The sequence below is a fragment of the Lytechinus pictus genome, chromosome 4 (assembly GCF_037042905.1).
Source record: "Lytechinus pictus isolate F3 Inbred chromosome 4, Lp3.0, whole genome shotgun sequence".
In the NCBI taxonomy this organism is placed as follows: domain Eukaryota; kingdom Metazoa; phylum Echinodermata; class Echinoidea; order Temnopleuroida; family Toxopneustidae; genus Lytechinus; species Lytechinus pictus.
Window position 1 is genome coordinate 22,924,906 of NC_087248.1, and position 18,569 is coordinate 22,943,474.

The window sequence follows — 18,569 nt, forward strand, 5'->3', positions numbered from 1 at the left end:
GTACTCAAAGCGAGACAAAATGTTTCTTCGGTGATGTGAATTAACGAGTGAATATTTTCAACACCATTACATCAATCGAAGGGGTACACCATGCAAAAGGATTTTCTACATGGACGTAACACAAGTAGTTAGATTATTTCATTGAAGAGATCTGTATGACCAGATACCTCAAGCTCAGTTTCAACCGATTTTACATCAATCAAGGATCTGATGACCTTTCTATTAGCTTTCTGGGTTGTATAATAGAGAGTAATTACTGATTAGATCAGGTAAATGCAAGGGAAGGTAAGCTACATTGTTTTCTGAGTATAACACATTTATTTTACTCTCTTCCCAGCCCTTCCTTCCTCTCAACTCCTTTCTCTCTCTCTCATACTCCCCTTGCCTCCCCCTTTTGGCTCCGCCCTCTCCTTCACTCGATCTGTCTTGTTCTATATACCTCCCTTCTATACCTCCCTTCTAATCCCCCTCTCTCTCTCTCTCCCAGCCCTCTCATTTCCTTTCCTCGAGTTCCGATTTCCAACTTTGAAGTTCTGTACATGATGTACAGCCCATTATCTTCTTATTTTCATTCTTTCTTTTATCTATTTGGGGGGGGGGGAGGGATGACGTAGAAATTTTAACTTTAAGCCTGCTTTGTTTTTTTTTATTATACGAATATTAGGAGATCGAGCAACCAAACATCAAATGAAAACAGTACTTACCTCCTTTTAAAATGTTTTTCATGTGCCCTGAGATGTAAAAAAAGGGGGGCACAAGACAAATTTCTTGAACGGATTCCCCCACCCCCTTCTCCTTACATTCTTTCCTGAAGCTAAACACACGAGAGATGGCGAAGAATTCCGAAGAGCTCGCGATGCACTACCGAGAACTCACGAAAGCCCGACCGGTTAGCGGAGACCCTCAGAAGGTCGTCGAGAGGTACAACGAATTGGCGGCAACTTACGACGAGGTATTCAAGACGTAAGGGCGTCGCCACGGGAGGGGGGGGGGCAGGAGGGTGATCACCCCCTTAGATTCTGCAGGTAGTAAAAACAGAGAAACGAAAGAGGATAAAAGGGAAAAAGTAGTAAAATTGGCATAAAAGAGCAGGTCTAACTGGGTGTATTTTTTTTTTTAACCCGCCATGGGCATTTATTATATACATAATTGAATATTCAAAATCACATCACATGTTTACATATTTCTTTTTCAAACAAATATTCCAAATTGAATTCTCGACAATTTTCTCCTGTTTTGTTTCTTATAAGTATACATTTATAAATGCACCAAAAAGCAATTGTAAGAAATGAATCTAGTCCGGTTTCTTTGTGGGCTTTAAGTAAATGCAATTCTGTTATTTGAAGGTCGACATTGTATTCAAACTTAGCTACTGTTGTCAAATAAGAAAATATTCTCTTGTTTAGTTTACACTCAACGAAAGCATGTACATTATCTTCGTCCACGTAACAATGCGGGCATCTCCCATCTGTTATAGCATTCCATTTAAACAAAATCTTTCTTACTGGCAATAAATTATATATAACCTTAAAATTGAATTCTTTCAGTTTATTTTCCTTACAGTCATGACAGTGACACAAGTTTCTTTTAAAAGTTTTTGTCCAATCTAATGGTGACCCAATTATCTCTTCCCAATACAAATAGCATCTGTTAGTGCTCGATGAATCTAAGGATAATAGTCTATAGAATTGTTTACTTGAAATATCATGAATATTTTTAATTTGATTTTTTGCTCCTACATCTATTTTGGGAAACTCTCATGAAGGTTTATTATTGCGGTTGGTACAAGGTAATGTATTATCATTTATCCAGATTTTAGGGATAGCCTGACGTAATAATGTGTAGTCGAATATCAATCTTTGCTTACTCTTCTGCGATTTAAGAAGGGAATGAATCTCCATTGTAGGTGAGAAATTTCCATTCCTGAGAATATCTTTCAAAAACACTATCCCAGAACTGGGTGTATAATTCTGTAATACTCAAGTGAGAAAAACAATCATGGCACATTTCGGTCTCCTTGCCCTTGTAGCTAAGGCGCTTTCATAAAGCTACTCGTAAGTTAAGAAAAACTCTAAGAACGACAGGTGGTCCATTCCTGTGGTAAATGATAATAACGGTATTTTACCCAGGGTAGTCAATAATAACAGTAATAATAACGGTATATTTACCCAGGATATAGCCACTTCAGTTCCGAAAACTGTTCTCCCAGCGGGCCCTGCTATTATCATTACCCGGCTAAGCTAGTCTACCTATTCAGGTGCACACAGGAATTACTTTCTGCTGGTATACCCATTTACCTCACCTGGGTCGAGTGCAGCACACACTGTGGATGGATTCCTTGCTGAAGGATATTGCGCCATGGCTGGGAATTTGAACCCACGACCCTCTGTTTCAAAGTCCGGAGACTAATCCACTGGGCCACGACGCTCCATGATATTCACATTTAATGTTCATTGGTGATTACTTAATTAGCGCGTATACATAAGAAAGGTTCACCAGTCGTTCGCAAAGTCGCTCTTAACATACGAACAGCTTTATGAAACACATACCTGCTTCATGAAACGGCTTCGGGTACCCATTTACATCACGTGAGTGTGGAAAATGTAAATCACCGCCTTTTCAAATAAAAATGCATAAATTTTCAAAATAATTTAAGAATATAAGCCAGAGACCCTTCACTTTCACTCACTGCAGCATTCAAAGTTCGTCGGTTATTCGGCGCCAGCCGGAGCTTGTCGAAGATTATGCGAAGTAGTGACGAGCAAGGAATCTTTAATTCTAGATGTCGGGTGCGGTACTGGAATGCTTGGTGAATTGGTGAGTAAAGATTTGTCATTGTTGTCAAATAATTCGACAACTTCTCAATGAAATCTGTTTTGCTAAGTCGATATTTTGATTGTCCTGACTTAAAAGATGAATTAGAATTTCATTCTCTGTAAATAGGGCTGAAGTGCGTCAAATGTATATATTCATATTGTAACTGAGGTGTTGAAATGTAAATATAAAGTACCGTATATCATCTAGATGTATAGTATCACCAGCTTGAAAAAAAGATACACGTCCGATATAATTTCTACAGAAATTTAATATTTGTTTTCATGAAATGTATCGTTAATGCTTCACTTATTTATTAATTCATTGATTAATTAATTCATTCATTAATTGATTGATTCAATAATCTATTTATTTATTCATTCATTCATTCAGTCAGTCAGTCATTGATTCATTTTTTTATTCATTCATTTATTCATTCATTTATTCATCCATTCTACATCATGTCTTAATGATTTTTTTCTTCCATTCATTCATTCGTCAGTTGACCCATCAAATCATTTTCATTTCTTGGTTTATTAATATTTCAGCTTCACAAAGAAGGTTATAGCAACCTCTACGGCCTGGACCCATCGGAAAGGTCGTGTGACGTAGCGAGGTCAAAGGGTTGCTATGCGACCGTCATTCAGGGCGTGGCAAGACCAGAGTCCCCTCTGAGTTTTGACGATGGTAGGGTTTTATTATCATTTATTTATTTATTACTTATTTATTTATTTGTTTATTTATTACGTATTTGATTTATTTATTCATTCATTGATTTATCTATTGATTGATTGCTTTATTTATTTTTACTTTTTTAGCAATAACAAGAGCTTTGTTTAATAGCAAGAGTGATATTCACAATCAGTCTCAAATAGCATATACAATTGCAAAAAAATCACTGTTTTGTGACAAAATGTTTGGAATATAATGCTTGTACTATTCCTTCAAAATTCTAGAGAAAACAAAACATATTTCACTCATCCGTAACGACAACATTACATCACAAACAAAATGGCTCTTCAAATTTTGGACTAATTAATCTTTTATATACACATAATATAGGCTTTTTAAACTGAAATGGTACAAAAATAATCTACCAACTTCTTTTAATGTTGATGGTTGTGTATTCATTTATTATTCTTTGTGGAGTTAAAGGCGGGAGTGAAAAGAGGGCAGTATTTCTAAATCACTCATAATTCAAGGGGTCTTGTTATGAAAAAAACCCATGTTTATTTTGTTTCATTCTACTCTGTGTGTGCCTGTCTCAACCCTATAAGTAGTCCGTTTCTTTGACCCCAAACATCATTATTATGCAACCGATTTCATAAGAGCCTAAATTAGAGCATTAACTGAGCGCTTATAGAAACATCTGTATTAAGCGCCCTACAAATATTATAATTATTATTATCATTATTTATTATTATAGATTGTAGAGCATGACGAGGGTTTGATTTTGTGAATTCAATACATCCAGTGAGTATATAAAGTAACACCAAAATATTTTGAATCTTCTTACAGGCTATTTTGACGCACTAGCTAGCAGTGGAACATTTCAACCAGGCCATTGTGATCACAACGATATCCCTGAACTGATACGGCTTTTAAGATCAGGTAACTATCATTATTTTGATTTCCAGTAAAATTGGATTGTGATCACAACGATATCCCTGAACTGATACGGCTTTTAAGATCAGGTAACTATCATTATTTTGATTTCCAGTGAAATTGGAATCATTCATATTCCTTATATACTACCACTTATTGAAACGTACCAGAATTTTGGTTTATTTTACCACTTATTTTGGTTGGAAAATATTCATCAACCCATTGCATGTACCCTTTTGAAGAATGTAAAGATTGTCAATTTTAAATATAATATTTACTTTTTTCTATAATAATAGTCAGTTCTTGTATAGCGCATAACGCATTATGAATAACGTCTCTATGCGCTTCCAAAGGACTTGGATATTATTACCCTGGCTGTAGCTCAAGCGGCTTTTACGCGCTCGGCATTTCAAGGAATAAATTCCTGCCAGGTACCCATTCATCTCACCTGGGTTGAGTGCAGCACAATGTGGATTAATTTCTTGCTAAAGGAAACTACGCCATGGCTGGGATTTGAACTCACGACCCTCTGTTTCAAAGTCCAGAGACTAAACCACTGGGTCACAACGCTCCACACCTTACTATTTTCTATCAATACATTGGACGTGACTTTAACAAATCTAGTTAAAGAAAATAAAAGAAATATCACAAAACAATTCACATATTTCTCATAAATTTTCAACTATTTTTTGAAGGTGGATTCATGGTGATATCTACCCGGAAGGCGTCCCTGAACGAGACAGACAGCTACCGGGTCAAAAGCACGCTGAAACATCACGTGGACACCGGAGTCTTGCAAGAATTTTCCTACCAGGAATTCGACGATTACTTTGGATTTGCTACCGAGGATGTGACAGGAATAGTCCTGACTTACAAAAAGAACTAAAGGGTAGTTGAAACCATATAGAATGGACTCCAGTAACCATGGTAACCATGACAAGTGAACTTGTAACGCATCTATTTCTTATTATTCTAATTAATAATGTCCGTTCAACAGTATTTCAAGGGAAGAGCAATAAATCGACGTTTATTCTGACACATTAGGCCTACACTCTAAAAACACTGAGTAAAAATTGTAGCCAATATTGGTTTAGAAAGGGAACATGCATGTTTGCTGGGTATTTTTTTTACCCTACATTGGGCTCTTTCAGCGCAATATTGCGTAAAATTTACAAAATATTGGGTTTCATTTTACCCAACCAACATGCATGTTCCCATTTTACCCAATATTGGGTAAACCTTTTTTTAGAGTGTAGGGAGTCTTTGCTTAACGAATCACGATTGATTCGAGAACATAGAAAAGGTATTTTCAAATGCCTTCCATGACAATGAACTACCAAGAAGTCTTTGTCGAAATTGGTGAAATTGGTCAACTCCAAAACTTAACACAAAACTACTTTTCTGGTTCACCAATTTTCGACAAAGACCTCCTAGCCGCTTATTGTCATCTGACGGGCAATCTCAATGCACTTTTACTGTGTCCTTGAATCTGCCGTGTATCGCGGTGCATGAACGCCCAATTCTTGTAAGTCTTTTCGCTATCTAGTTACATTATTCCGGACTTTTCGCATTTACTACAGAGAACACTCTCTACAACGCACCAATTCCTTTGAAAATGCAAATCAAATCACAATGGAGAGCTGATTGGCTTTTGTCGAAAGTTGGTGGACCGGGGCCGCATCGGAATCTCTAGACTCTGGACGACGACATATTTGCAATTGTTCGTCCGGTGCATATCTTCGGATGATCTGCTGTCCCAGTACACCAACTTTCGACAAAAGCCTCTCCATTGTGATTTTAATTGCATTTTCAAAGGAGTCGATGGGTTGTAGAGAGTTTCCCCGTAAATGCGAAAACTCTCTATTGAATGCTTTACTGTACAGAAGACACTGATCCATGTGTATTCGAGTTTGTGGTATATTAAGACGCGTATAAATATGAGACAATTTATAACAATCTTGCTGAAGCCACCTTGCCAAGTAAACCTAATTCTGTATTTTTTTTTTTTTTAATACCAAATTCTTATATGCTAAAGTAAAGAAATACATTCGAATAATTTGTTTGATACGGATATCCCTTCAGAGTTATGAACCAAAGACTAATATTAAGACATCTTCTTTTAACTTTTCATCCAACTTAATTTGATTGTTACAAATTTAGATTGATGATCTGCTTTTTCAACGATTTCAATAAAAAAATGCAATTATGTTATGACAATAAGAAGACGAAAGACAAAATGTAACCAAAGTAACAAAATAGAAAGTACCTAATTTTTACAAAAATAAGACACGTATATAATTTCATGTTGCTATTTGAAATAGAATTTTATTGTGGAATAAAAGTAGAATCGAGTCTGGTTTTGTGCTTATTTTTATCAGCAGGTAAAATATCTTGTTTCAAAAGAACAAAGATGATTCATGTTCTCGGTTATCCTGGTAAAGATACAGTATGTGTAAAAAAAAAAAAAAAAAAAGAATACGACAAATGCATGATAATCTATGACTTTGGTTATTTTCTGAACCATATTCGGATCGATTATTGTGATTTTTGAATAATTTTAACAGATAAAACACTTTAACGAATTTACATCATTTCGATGCTAGTCCACTGTGCCCAGAACGAAAAGTAAAATGTTCTTAAGTATAGGGATTACAAAAGGGAACAATATAATTTGCCCAAATGTATTTCTCAAGTATAATATAATGTAGAAAAACAAAATTGTAATAGGTAAGATAAAATATACTTCAAGAAACATATGATTCGATTCAGTTCTATTCACAATTCTATTCAACGCATATGCTTAATTTTTACACTTGTGTGAATATAATGATTTTAGATTTGATATCAGGCCTGAAATATCTAACTCCAGACACCGAATATACTTGAATTTTTTAGATTACTTTAACTGATTATCCAAAGAAGATTCTAAGCTCAGTCATCTTCATCTTTGCCATCATTATATTCTTTTTATCCTTTCCTATCCTTGGATGTTAGAGCTGGTGAGAGGACCTTCTGACATATCGCTCGGTAGGACGCGTTGCAGTCTGTATCTTTCCAGTCCGAGTCATGGTCATCAGAGAGTTCGATAAAAACACAGCGGCGACCGGTGGTGTCTTCCTCTGGCCAACCTTCTCCCCAGTCTATCAGGAGAAATAATAATAATTAGTATAGTTAGGCTGGTATATAATGTGCACGTATAAGCGCTTACAGATTTATTATCACCCGGGTCATCAGTCATTCCCGCACACAACGTATGTACATCATCCACTCCCTGTGGAGTATTCGAACCAGTCGCCAAGGAGCTACAATGACTTTCACTTCCCACTGGGTGGAGAGTGGCAGAGTGTGGATTGACGCCTTGACAAAGGACGCTGGGCCGCGGCGGTGGGATTCGAACACACGACCCTCTGATTACAAGGCGAGAGTCAGAACCACTATACACCATGGCTATCCCAAATAGAAAACTGTGTCAGGAATTTATTTGGTGTGATTTGACAGGAACCTGAAACAAAATAAAATCAGGATATATATTCTTTTTAAAACTCTTTATCTATAGATCTACCTGTAAAAAAATAAAATCAGGATAAATATTCTTTTTAAAACTATTTATCTATAGATTATTTTTTTCATTTCATTTCATTTATTGATTTCTTAAGCACCGCGGCACACATATACACTACACAAACGTACACATGAATACTGGAATTAAGCAAAGTAGTAATCTTTTCACCACACACTTTTTCATAACCCATCCGTCTTCTTTCTCCTTTTCCTCTCATTTACCCTTTTTTTCCATAACCTGAAAACAAACCATGTTTGCCCCTGACCGTGTAGTTAGACAATAGGGGGCGCACTCTAGCTTATGTTTCACAAAATGATAACCCACTTGAAATTTGCTAGACAATGACAAACTCTGGCGACAATTGCTCTCCGGTCTTAATATCTCCGATGGCATAGAGTTGGAGTTAGAATTGTAATAATAGTTTTTAATTCATATTTCAGAATACTGTAAAGATAAGGTTGAGGGTTTTATTTAGCTTTGGAGGTTTGGTTTTATGTTTTGATTAATGTGCAGATTTTCCACGCGAGCAGTTGTCGCCGGAGGAAATGTCATGGAACCCCTTGAATACCACGACTGATTATCTCCGAGAACCGACGTGAAATTTCTAATTGCCTGTACGGCGAGTTCAAACTTACGCCAATAGCCAGACTGATCCCCGTCACGAACCCATGTGGAAGCCGAATTCGTACACGACCACAGACCATTGTCGCTCTCGAGGCATCCCAACCACGTATCGACATTACCCTCGGAGCCAAAGTTTTCTTCGATGAATTCGACTTCGTCGGAGGAATCGATGACGAGCAGTGAGGAGGAGAGCTCGCAGCAAGCCAGACTCGAGGCTGCCCAGCTGATTGCTTTCGTCTCGATCAGTTTGTAGCATTTATTGATCTCACCACTTTCTGTGATCCATCCCGTGGGGCAAGATGAAACTTGATCAAACAGAAATAAACAAAAACAACCACCAATACCACAACAACTTTAGTGTTTTAATCACGTTAAAACGACTGTTGAAAAGTCATCATTTCATACATATAATATCTTCATATAGGTATAGGGTCCTAAATGGGTTCCATGACATTTGCTCCGGCGACAATTGCTCCGCTCTAAATTCCACTCAGTAATGGAATGACCAACTTCAACCCTGGGTTTAACAGTATGCCCTACCCTAAACCTATCTCAAAACCTACCATAAAACCCTATTTCAACCCTAACCTTATGTCTTATACGAACTTAATCCCGGAGCAATTATCGCCGGAGCAAATGTCGTGTCACCCCTTAATGAAGCAAATGATCATGGAGGTGCACTGATCGAGAAAAAATATCCTCAAAGGAGAGTCGTTGAACTGATCCTGATGGGTGTTTCATAAAGCTGTTCGTAAAGTTACACACGACTTTACGCACGACTGGAACGTGTTCTTAGGCCATAAATCAATTACATAGGAATATAACATAGCACAAGAAAGGACCACCAGTCGTGCGTAAAGTCATTCGTGTCTTACGAACAGCTTTATAAACACCCTCCCGATTTTGTTTAACATGACTTCATCGTCATTGTCGTCGTCGTCATCGTCATCATTACTATCATCAATATCATCATCATCACCACCACCACCATTATCATCACCACCACCACCACTACCATCTTGATCCGCTTGAACTTGGGATAGACGCATGTATAAGGGTAAAACATGAAGGGGAAGTTATGGGTTCATAATTTCCACATCTTTTTTTGGAAAAAAAATTAATGGAGACAAATGAAATTAGCTAAATAAGTTGTATGAATTAAGATAACACAAACCTCAAGATAGAGTAATTACTATTTCGGATTAGTTTTGCTGTCAGCCGGGGGGGGGGGGGGGGGTCTCTCGACCAGCAATGATCGGGGATCCCTACTCAATTGTGTGGGTGTCTTACATGTCTTACCTGAATCCAGCGAACAACTCTCGGACTTCTGGGATGCGGTCGTGGTGATAACATCACTGGTAGAAGGTGGAGATGATGGAGGTGAAGACGTTTCCTGTGAGGCCACTGCTTCCGAGGTTGTAGTCTCACCTGGGTCAGCTCCGTCAACGGACTCGGTTGTGGACGGGTCAATGCCATCGTTCGTTACTGCAGCGGTTGTTGCAAGGTCCTCTTGAGGACTCACAGAGGCACCAACTTCTCCTCGATAAACAGTGGCTTCTGCTGCAGTTGTGACCAGGCTCGCTTCGGATGCACCACTCCCTTCTTCTACTCTATCAGTTGTCATTGTGAACTGACTTGAGTTTTCTTCCCGATCGCGTGGTGTCAAAGTAGATAGGCTTACTTCCGGTGTGGTCGACAGGTTTGTAACCTCTGTTATTGGTGTATGAACTTCTGTGTCATAAAAATAATTAGTCACCAATTTTAATGGCTCATTGCATTCTTGGAAATAATTATTGCCCCCAAGTCCATAAGAATGGCTCCAGACTTTCAACGACAATAAAATAATGAGGGATTTGTGACTTTTGGAGATGCTCTTTATAGGTTAACATGACTTCATCATCATTGCCGTCGTCATCGTTACTATCATCAATATTATCATCATCATAATCATCAACATTATCATCACCACCACCACCATTATCATCACCACTACCACTACCATCTTGATCTAACTTGAACCTATGATCCGTACATCATTGTATGTAATTGGGATAGACGCATGTATCATCGTGATTAGGGTAAAACATGAAAGCGAAGTTATGGGTTCATAATTTCCACATCTTTTTTGGAAAAAAATGGATGGAGACATATGAAATTAGCTAAATATAGTTGTATGAATTAAGAACACAAACCTCAAGATAGAGTTATTACTATTTCAGATTAGTTTTGCTGTCAGCCGCGGGGGGGGGGGGGGTCTCTCGACCCGCAATGACCGGGGATCCCTACTCAATTGTGGTGGTTTGTGTCTTACACGTCTTACCTGAATCCAGCGAACAATTCTCGGACTTCTGGGATGCGGTCGTGGTGATAACATCACTGGTAGAAGGTGGTGATGATGGAGGTGCAGACGTTTCCTGTGAGGTCACTGCTTCCGAGGTTGTAGTCTCACCTGGGTCAGCTCCGTCAACGGACTCGGTTGTGGACGGGACAATGGCATCGTTCGTTACTGCAGCGGTTGTTGCAAGGGATGAGGACTCTTGAGGACTCGCAGAGGCACCAACTTCTCCTCGATAAACAGTGGCTTCTGCTGCAGTTGTGACCAGGCTCGCTTCGGATGCACCACTCCCTTCTTCTACTCTATCAATTGTCATTGTGAACTGACTTGAGTTTTCTTCCCGATCGCGTGGTGTCAAAGTAGATAGGCTTACTTCCGGTGTGGTCGACAGGTTTGTAACCTCTGTTATTGGTGTATGAACTTCTTTGTCATAAAAATAATTAGTCACCAATTTTAATGGCTCATTGCATTCTTGGAAATAATTATTGCCCCCAAGTCCATAAGAATGGCTCCAGACTTTCAACGACAATAAAATAATGAGGGATTTGTGACTTTTGGAGATGCTCTTTATAGGTTAACATGACTTCATCATCATTGCCGTCGTCATCGTTACTATCATCAATATTATCATCATCATAATCATCAACATTATCATCACCACCACCACCATTATCATCACCACTACCACTACCATCTTGATCTAACTTGAACCTATGATCCGTACATCATTGTATGTAATTGGGATAGACGCATGTATCATCGTGATTATGGTAAAACATGAAAGCGAAGTTATGGGTTCATAATTTCCACATCTTTTTTGGAAAAAAATGGATGGAGACATATGAAATTAGCTAAATATAGTTGTATGAATTAAGAACACAAACCTCAAGAAAGAGTTATTACTATTTCAGATTAGTTTTGCTGTCAGCCGCGGGGGGGGGGGGGGGTCTCTCGACCCGCAATGACCGGGGATCCCTACTCAATTGTGGTGGTTTGTGTCTTACACGTCTTACCTGAATCCAGCGAACAATTCTCGGACTTCTGGGATGCGGTCGTGGTGATAACATCACTGGTAGAAGGTGGTGATGATGGAGGTGCAGACGTTTCCTGTGAGGTCACTGCTTCCGAGGTTGTAGTCTCACCTGGGTCAGCTCCGTCAACGGACTCGGTTGTGGACGGGACAATGGCATCGTTCGTTACTGCAGCGGTTGTTGCAAGGGATGAGGACTCTTGAGGACTCGCAGAGGCACCAACTTCTCCTCGATAAACAGTGGCTTCTGCTGCAGTTGTGACCAGGCTCGCTTCGGATGCACCACTCCCTGCTTCTACTCTATCAATTGTCATTGTGAACTGACTTGAGTTTTCTTCCCGACCGCGTGGGGTCAAAGTAGATAGGCTTACTTCCGGTTTGGTCGACAGGTTTGTAACCTTTGTTATTGGCGTAGGCACTTCTGCATAATGAAAATAATTAGTCATCAATTTTAATGGCTCATTGCATTCTTGGAAATAATTATTGCCTCAAAGTCCAGTAGAATGGCTCCAGACTTTCAACGATAATAAAATAATGAGGGATTTGTAACTTTTGGAGATGCTCTTTATAGGTTAACATGACTTCATCATCATTGTCGTCGTCATCATTACTATCATCAATATTATCATCATCATAATCATCAACATTATCATCACCACCACCACCATTATCATCACCACCACCACAACCATCTTGATCTAACTTGAACCTATGATCCGTACATCATTGTATGTAATTGGGATAGACGCATGTATCATCGTGATTAGGGTAAAACATGAAAGCGAAGTTATGGGTTCATAATTTTCACATCTTTTTTGGAAAAAAATGGATGGAGACATATGAAATTAGCTAAATATAGTTGTATGAATTAAGAAAACAAACCTCAAGATAGAGTTATTACTATTTCGGATTAGTTTTGCTGTCAGCCGCGGGGGGGGGGGGGGGGGGGTCTCTCGAGCCGCAATGACCGGGGATCCCTACTCAATTGTGGTGGTTTGTGTCTTACATGTCTTACCTGAATCCAGCGAACAATTCTCGGACTTCTGGGATGCGGTCGTGGTGATAACATCACTGGTAGAACGTGGTGATGATGGAGGTGAAGACGTTTCCTGTGAGGTCACTGCTTCCGAGGTTGTAGTCTCACCTGGGTCAGCTCCGTCAACGGACTTGGTTGTGGACGGGTCAATGGCATCGTTCGTTACTGCAGCGGTTGTTGGAAGGTCCTCTTGAGGACTCACAGAGGCACCAACTTCTCCTCGATAAACAGTGGCTTCTGCTGCAGTTGTGACCAGGCTCGCTTTGGATGCACCACTCCCTTCTACTACTCTATCAATTGTCATTGTGAACTGACTTGAGGTTTCTTCCCGATCGCGTGGGGTCAAAGTAGATAGGCCTACTTCCGGTGTGGTCGTCAGGTTTGTAACCTCTGTTATTGGTGTAGGCACTTCTGAGTCATGAAAATAATTAGTCACCAATTTTAATGGCTCATTGCATTCTTGGAAATAGTTATTGCCCCCAAGTCCAGTAGAATGGGTCCAAACTTTCAACGACAATAAAATAATGAGGGATTGGTAACTTCTGGAGATGCTCTAGGTTTGTTTAAAATTAATAATACCCATGAGGATTGGAGCTATTACTTTATTGGCGCTTTTTTAAACAAATTTAGACACTGCTCAAAATTCGATCGCTATTGCACCTGGAATTTAAGACTTTCATCAAAAAAAATTATGCTCATGCCAAGAAAGGAAATGAAAAATTAGATGTATTATTTTTCAAACCTGCTTTGAATATCATACCTTTGTCGCATCACATTCTGTCTCTCTAGAAATGGATACCACTATTTACCTTTGTCGCATCACATTCTGTCTCTCTAGAAATGGATACCACTATTTTAATTTGAAATCTCGTTTGGAGTCTCAGACGAGATTCCTTGCGGATCCAGAAATTACTAAATGGTATACTGCATGGAATATGATATTGTCTAGCAACATCGTGTGACGCAAATCTAAACAAAATTATAGCAAGATATAAACATTATATACGAAAAACGCTTTTTAAATATTCATGTGGTTTTGGACATAGCATAGAATTAAAAATATGAGCTCACGGTATAGATATCACTCACTTCAAAACTTTAATGAGTATTATGGACAGCCCATGATAATTACTTTCTATCTACTATAGATCGTAAGCCTATCACTGATCTGCAATAATTGAATACTGGGGGCAGATGGTGGGGAAAAAGATAAAATGAAAGAAAGAGTGAAAGAGAGAGAGAGAGAAAAAAAAAGTATAAGATCGAAGAAGGTAATATCATAGATGAAGTGCTTGCGTGGAAACAAGTTCGTGTCATTTTCGTAAGAACGCAATTCTTATTTCTGAACACAATGGAGGGAAGATGGATTTTAATTACCAATATCACATAGGTCCCCGGTCCAATCATTTTGACAGCGGCATGAAAAGCCTTCCAGCGTCTCCATGCAGTTTCCATGGAAACAAGGGTCTGGCAGACAATCTGAGGGGGGTGATAAGCCAGGGAGTGACAAGTTAGATGATAACATTTCAAAATTATACGACAGTGCAATATAAAAAAATTATGAGCATCAGGATAGTGTGGTTATATTAAAAGGGCCATTTTAAGGAAATCTGAAAAGGGAATATAAATAATACTTTAATATCTGAGCATTCACGAGTTTATGACATATTGATGTGTAATTGATATGTTAGAGGAAACAACAACCGAGAATATCGCAAGGATATTGATTTTTCTAATAACTTAGTTATTCAAAGTACCTAACCGTTGGATGAAATAATTCATTTTCTGTAAGTTATGCATGTTTAGAATTATCGCGTGTTGTTAATGATATATCATGGTTAATGTATAGTGTGTTCATAAGGCTCTACCCCTTAATAGCAGAACTTTCTATTTTTTACATTCTTTTACACCGTAAAAACGCTGTTTAAGATTTTACACAACGCTGTTTACTATTATGAACCTTACAGTATTTGTTTAACCGTTTAAACAATCATGTTTACTTTATTGAAAATTAAACTTTGTTGCTTAAGAATTAAACACTTGTTTAAACCGCATACATTCGTAATTCCGAAGCTTCGTTATTCCGAAGGTTCGGATATTCCGAAGGTTCGTATTTCCAAAGGTTCGTAATTCCGAAGGTTCGTTAATCCGAAAACGAAATGAGGTTCGTAATTCCGAAGGTTCGTAAGTCCGAAAACGAAATGATTAACGAATCTTATTTCGTTTTCGGACTAACGAACCTTCGGAACAATGAACCTTATTTCGTTTTCGGATTAACGAACCTTCGGAACATCGAACCTTATTTCGTTTTCGGATTATCGAATCTTCGGAATAACGCCACAAATGTTCGGATTAAAGAACCCTTTTACGTTTTCGGATTAAGGAACATCGAGGTATAGGCAATTTACGTGTTTCGGAATTACGAACCTTCGTAATTACGAAGTGTAACCGTTTAAACTGTTTAAACAATTACTGTAAGGTTCATATAGTAAACAGCGTTGTATTTTTTTTACTGTGTACAAACCAAATGTACATAACAAACCGACTTGGCAATACGTGTTTATCTTCGTCATGGTAGTTAACTCATTCATTCATTAATTATTTCTTTCATTCATTTTTCCCATTTATTTTCCTTCATTCGATCATGCTTTTTTTAATCCTTCTCACTGTCATCCATTCATTCTTCCATGCAGTCCTTCATTCATTCAGTCATACTTCCATTCCTTCCTTCCTTCATTTCATTCTTCCATTCTTTCCTTCATTCCTGGGTACCTTCCGCCTTTCCTTACTTTAACCATGCATTCAACAAAAAACAAATAATAAAAAAGAGCATCATTGTTTTTCTTCACTTATTTCAGTAACTTTCGTTTCCACCCGCATGATATTGAAAGCTTACCGGGAATTCGACACACGACGATCGAGTGCCGAGTGCAGCCGATGTTTGCCGATGACAAAAATTGTCTCTTCGGGACAAGTCGGAAGACAGCGTCATCGATATTTTGAACAGCATTCTCACAAGTCGGAGCTTCCCATAAATGGCTGGTTTGAACACAGCTACATTGGCAACCTGTAAATCAATTGACCATGATTAGAATAACGTGGCATTGAAAACACTGGCGTACAGATGGGGGGCTGTGGGTTCTTGCCCCCCCCCCCAAAAAAAAAAAAAAAATCACGAACAGGAAGAAAAAAGAGAATAGGAAAGGAAAGATAACGGATAAGGGTGAAATAAGAGATTATTTTCTGAAAATTATGTCAAAATCTATCACAAACTTGGATTTTTGTATGAATAAAAATGTCAAAATTTGTGCTCTTCGCTTTCACGCGAAACATTTTAAGAGATTTTACCCGATACGCCAAATCGAGCCCCCTCTAATCTTTCCGCTCATTATGCCACTAATTGGAACCAACACAATCATATCTTAAAAGAGGACTGAAAATTAATGTGCATTGTCTCTCGTTGACTCTGTGTTGTAAATAGTTAGTCTTGAAATATACCTTTTGAAATAGCTATTATAAATCCAGAGAGTAAATAAGCATTAAATTAGGCGGGGAACCTAAAACGTCTTGAAAGGGTATATGCTTTGCTACTTGGTAACATAATCACTGCGGTATGAATGTACAGAGTAGTAAGTTAAAATGTTATTATTCAAGTGAGCCTATATTCCAAGACTACCATACCCAGAATGTTGAATCATGGGTTAAGAATCTGACCAGATTAAAGGCTGCAGGTTCGCATTTACTCATAATTCATATTCTGGTTTTTTTTCGGAGAAACGGTGCATGATACAATAACTTGACAATGCTATATTTCTTCTATACGAATGATTACATTTTATTTGTGCGTTATTACGTAGATCTGTAAAATTATAATTGAAAAGTATGGTTAAATAAAAGGACCTGGATATGACTGATATTTACTCTAGGCAATTTACATACATATTTATGCGATTGTAACAAAGCTGATGGGTGTTTCATAAAGCGTATTTAAGAGCGACTGGTGAAGCTTTCTTACGCGCAAAAAAATCGCCAATGAACATTAGTGGTGAATATCATTTACCACAAGAGAGGATCACCAGTCGTTCTTAAAGTCGCTGTTAACTTACGAACAGCTTTATGAAACGGCGCCCAGTTCTGCTTTAAATACTCGCATACAGTGATAAAGGTAAACAAACTTGCCAAATCCAGGTGGAAAGGTGTAGGCCTATACTTTTCTACCAATCGTAAAAAAATGATTATTTCATGCATTATTCAGGGGTATAGGGGAAATCAGGACACAATATTAAGGGTACTCTGAGACAGGGCCCTAGGGACGATTTATTTACAGGGTGCTAGCGTAAATTTGACAAGCAAAGAAAAAAAGGTTTCACTCCAAAATGAAGCTCATTTTAGTTCCCCAGCACCCCCGCTTCCCATGGTTATACTCTGAGATCGAATGATGATTAGGAACGCACCATTAGATATCCAGGGGGGGGGGGGGGGCTAGAAGGTTTTTCCAAAAAAATTACTTGCTATATGAGCAAAAAACAAAAAACTTGACTCATCATCAGAGTAAAAAAAATAATGGTCCACTGTCATATCATCTCAAAGGGGCCAAAAAAACCTTTTCTTAATGGAAGAAGGAAAAAAAACTTTACTCAAAGAAAAAAGGAAAACAAATATTTGCATCAACCCAAACTTTCAGCCCCCCCCCCCCGGGTATCTAATGGTGCGTCCCTTAGAGGGACCTGTCATAATACTCACATATAACTGCACATCCAACAAATATAAACCCGGAAATCAGACGATGTCTCACATTGTCCAGAAAATTCTCCATAAATGAAAAAGAGGGAGTAAAAAAAGGTTAAATATATAAATAAATATATATATTATATATATATATATATATATATATTGTACACATTAACATAAACGCACATTATAAATGATTGAAAATTCGAGCGCCGAGCGCTTATTAGCGTAACTCTAGCATTACAAAACGAGAATAAACAGCGGGAAAGAAAAAGGCGATTAAATATTATCAATATAACATGTACAATTACATCGTCTTTTTAATAGTTGACCATTTTTTCTCTAGATGTATAAATGATTTTTATTCGATAATCTTCTTTTTAAATACAAACACCTTGTTATTCATACAACTTTTTTAACACAAAAAAATGAAATAGGCCTTTTAAAATTGCAATATAGTTAATTGATTGATAAATAAACGAAGATATTAACAGATCATACTTACCATTTTCTACTAAACCTTTTCGTCTCCCTCTCTCTTTCTTTCGCTGGGGAAAACTCCCAATAAACAGTGATATATCCCTTTCACTCCTAGTGTCCAAGCGCGCCCGATTTCGTGAGCATACTGACGGCCAATCAAATGAGGTTTGCCAATCTAATGGAGCAAGGAGCTTGTATCATCACCAAACTATAGATTTATTAAACCACTTATGTGTCACTCTGGCACATGGATGCCAATCCAGAGGCGGTGATCTTGGTTTGAAGAATAGGAAGATGTTGATATAAAAATTTATATACACTCTAAAAACACGTTTACCCAATATTGGGTAAA

The 18,569-nt window shown here is 38.1% G+C and overlaps 2 protein-coding genes across 3 annotated transcripts; one reads left to right on the plus strand and one right to left on the minus strand.

Moving 5' to 3' along the window:
- On the plus strand, window positions 1–7,204 carry LOC129258294 (methyltransferase-like protein 27). Its single transcript, XM_064098991.1, has 6 exons — window positions 1–269; window positions 815–952; window positions 2,695–2,817; window positions 3,363–3,501; window positions 4,333–4,425; window positions 5,115–7,204. The coding sequence occupies exons 2-6, from the start codon at window positions 830–832 to the stop codon at window positions 5,303–5,305; spliced, it is 669 nt and encodes a 222-aa protein (XP_063955061.1). The 5' UTR covers window positions 1–269; window positions 815–829; the 3' UTR covers window positions 5,306–7,204.
- LOC129259324 (mucin-2-like) lies at window positions 6,323–18,379 on the minus strand. 2 transcript variants are annotated; one of them, XM_064098988.1, is made up of 10 exons: window positions 18,243–18,379; window positions 17,750–17,816; window positions 15,903–16,073; window positions 14,384–14,485; window positions 12,986–13,417; window positions 11,954–12,391; window positions 10,926–11,360; window positions 9,905–10,336; window positions 8,617–8,910; window positions 6,323–7,559 (listed from the first exon to the last, which is right to left on the minus strand). In XM_064098988.1, exons 1-10 carry the CDS (start codon window positions 18,243–18,245, stop codon window positions 7,387–7,389), a joined length of 2,547 nt encoding a protein of 848 aa, XP_063955058.1. In that variant the 5' UTR covers window positions 18,246–18,379; the 3' UTR covers window positions 6,323–7,386. The 2 variants fall into 2 exon arrangements, with proteins under 2 accessions (XP_063955058.1, XP_063955059.1); XM_064098989.1 differs by lacking the exon at window positions 9,905–10,336 and having other exon boundaries at window positions 18,243–18,295.
- Window positions 18,380–18,569: the final 190 nt, after the last annotated feature.

Excerpts from the sequence above, each read along its gene's own strand:
- LOC129258294 (XM_064098991.1), top strand. The coding sequence starts at position 830 with ATGGCGAAGAATTCCGAAGAGCTCGCGATGCACTACCGAGAACTCACG. Across the intron at positions 953-2,694 it reads TGGCGGCAACTTACGACGAG|CATTCAAAGTTCGTCGGTTA; the intron begins GTATTCAAGACG and ends CACTCACTGCAG. Across the intron at positions 2,818-3,362 it reads CTGGAATGCTTGGTGAATTG|CTTCACAAAGAAGGTTATAG; the intron begins GTGAGTAAAGAT and ends TTAATATTTCAG.
- LOC129259324 (XM_064098988.1), bottom strand. Across the intron at positions 13,418-14,383 it reads CGGGGACCTATGTGATATTG|AAGTGCCTACACCAATAACA; the intron begins GTAATTAAAATC and ends TTCATGACTCAG. Across the intron at positions 7,560-8,616 it reads GGATCAGTCTGGCTATTGGC|ACTGGGGAGAAGGTTGGCCA; the intron begins GTAAGTTTGAAC and ends TTCTCCTGATAG.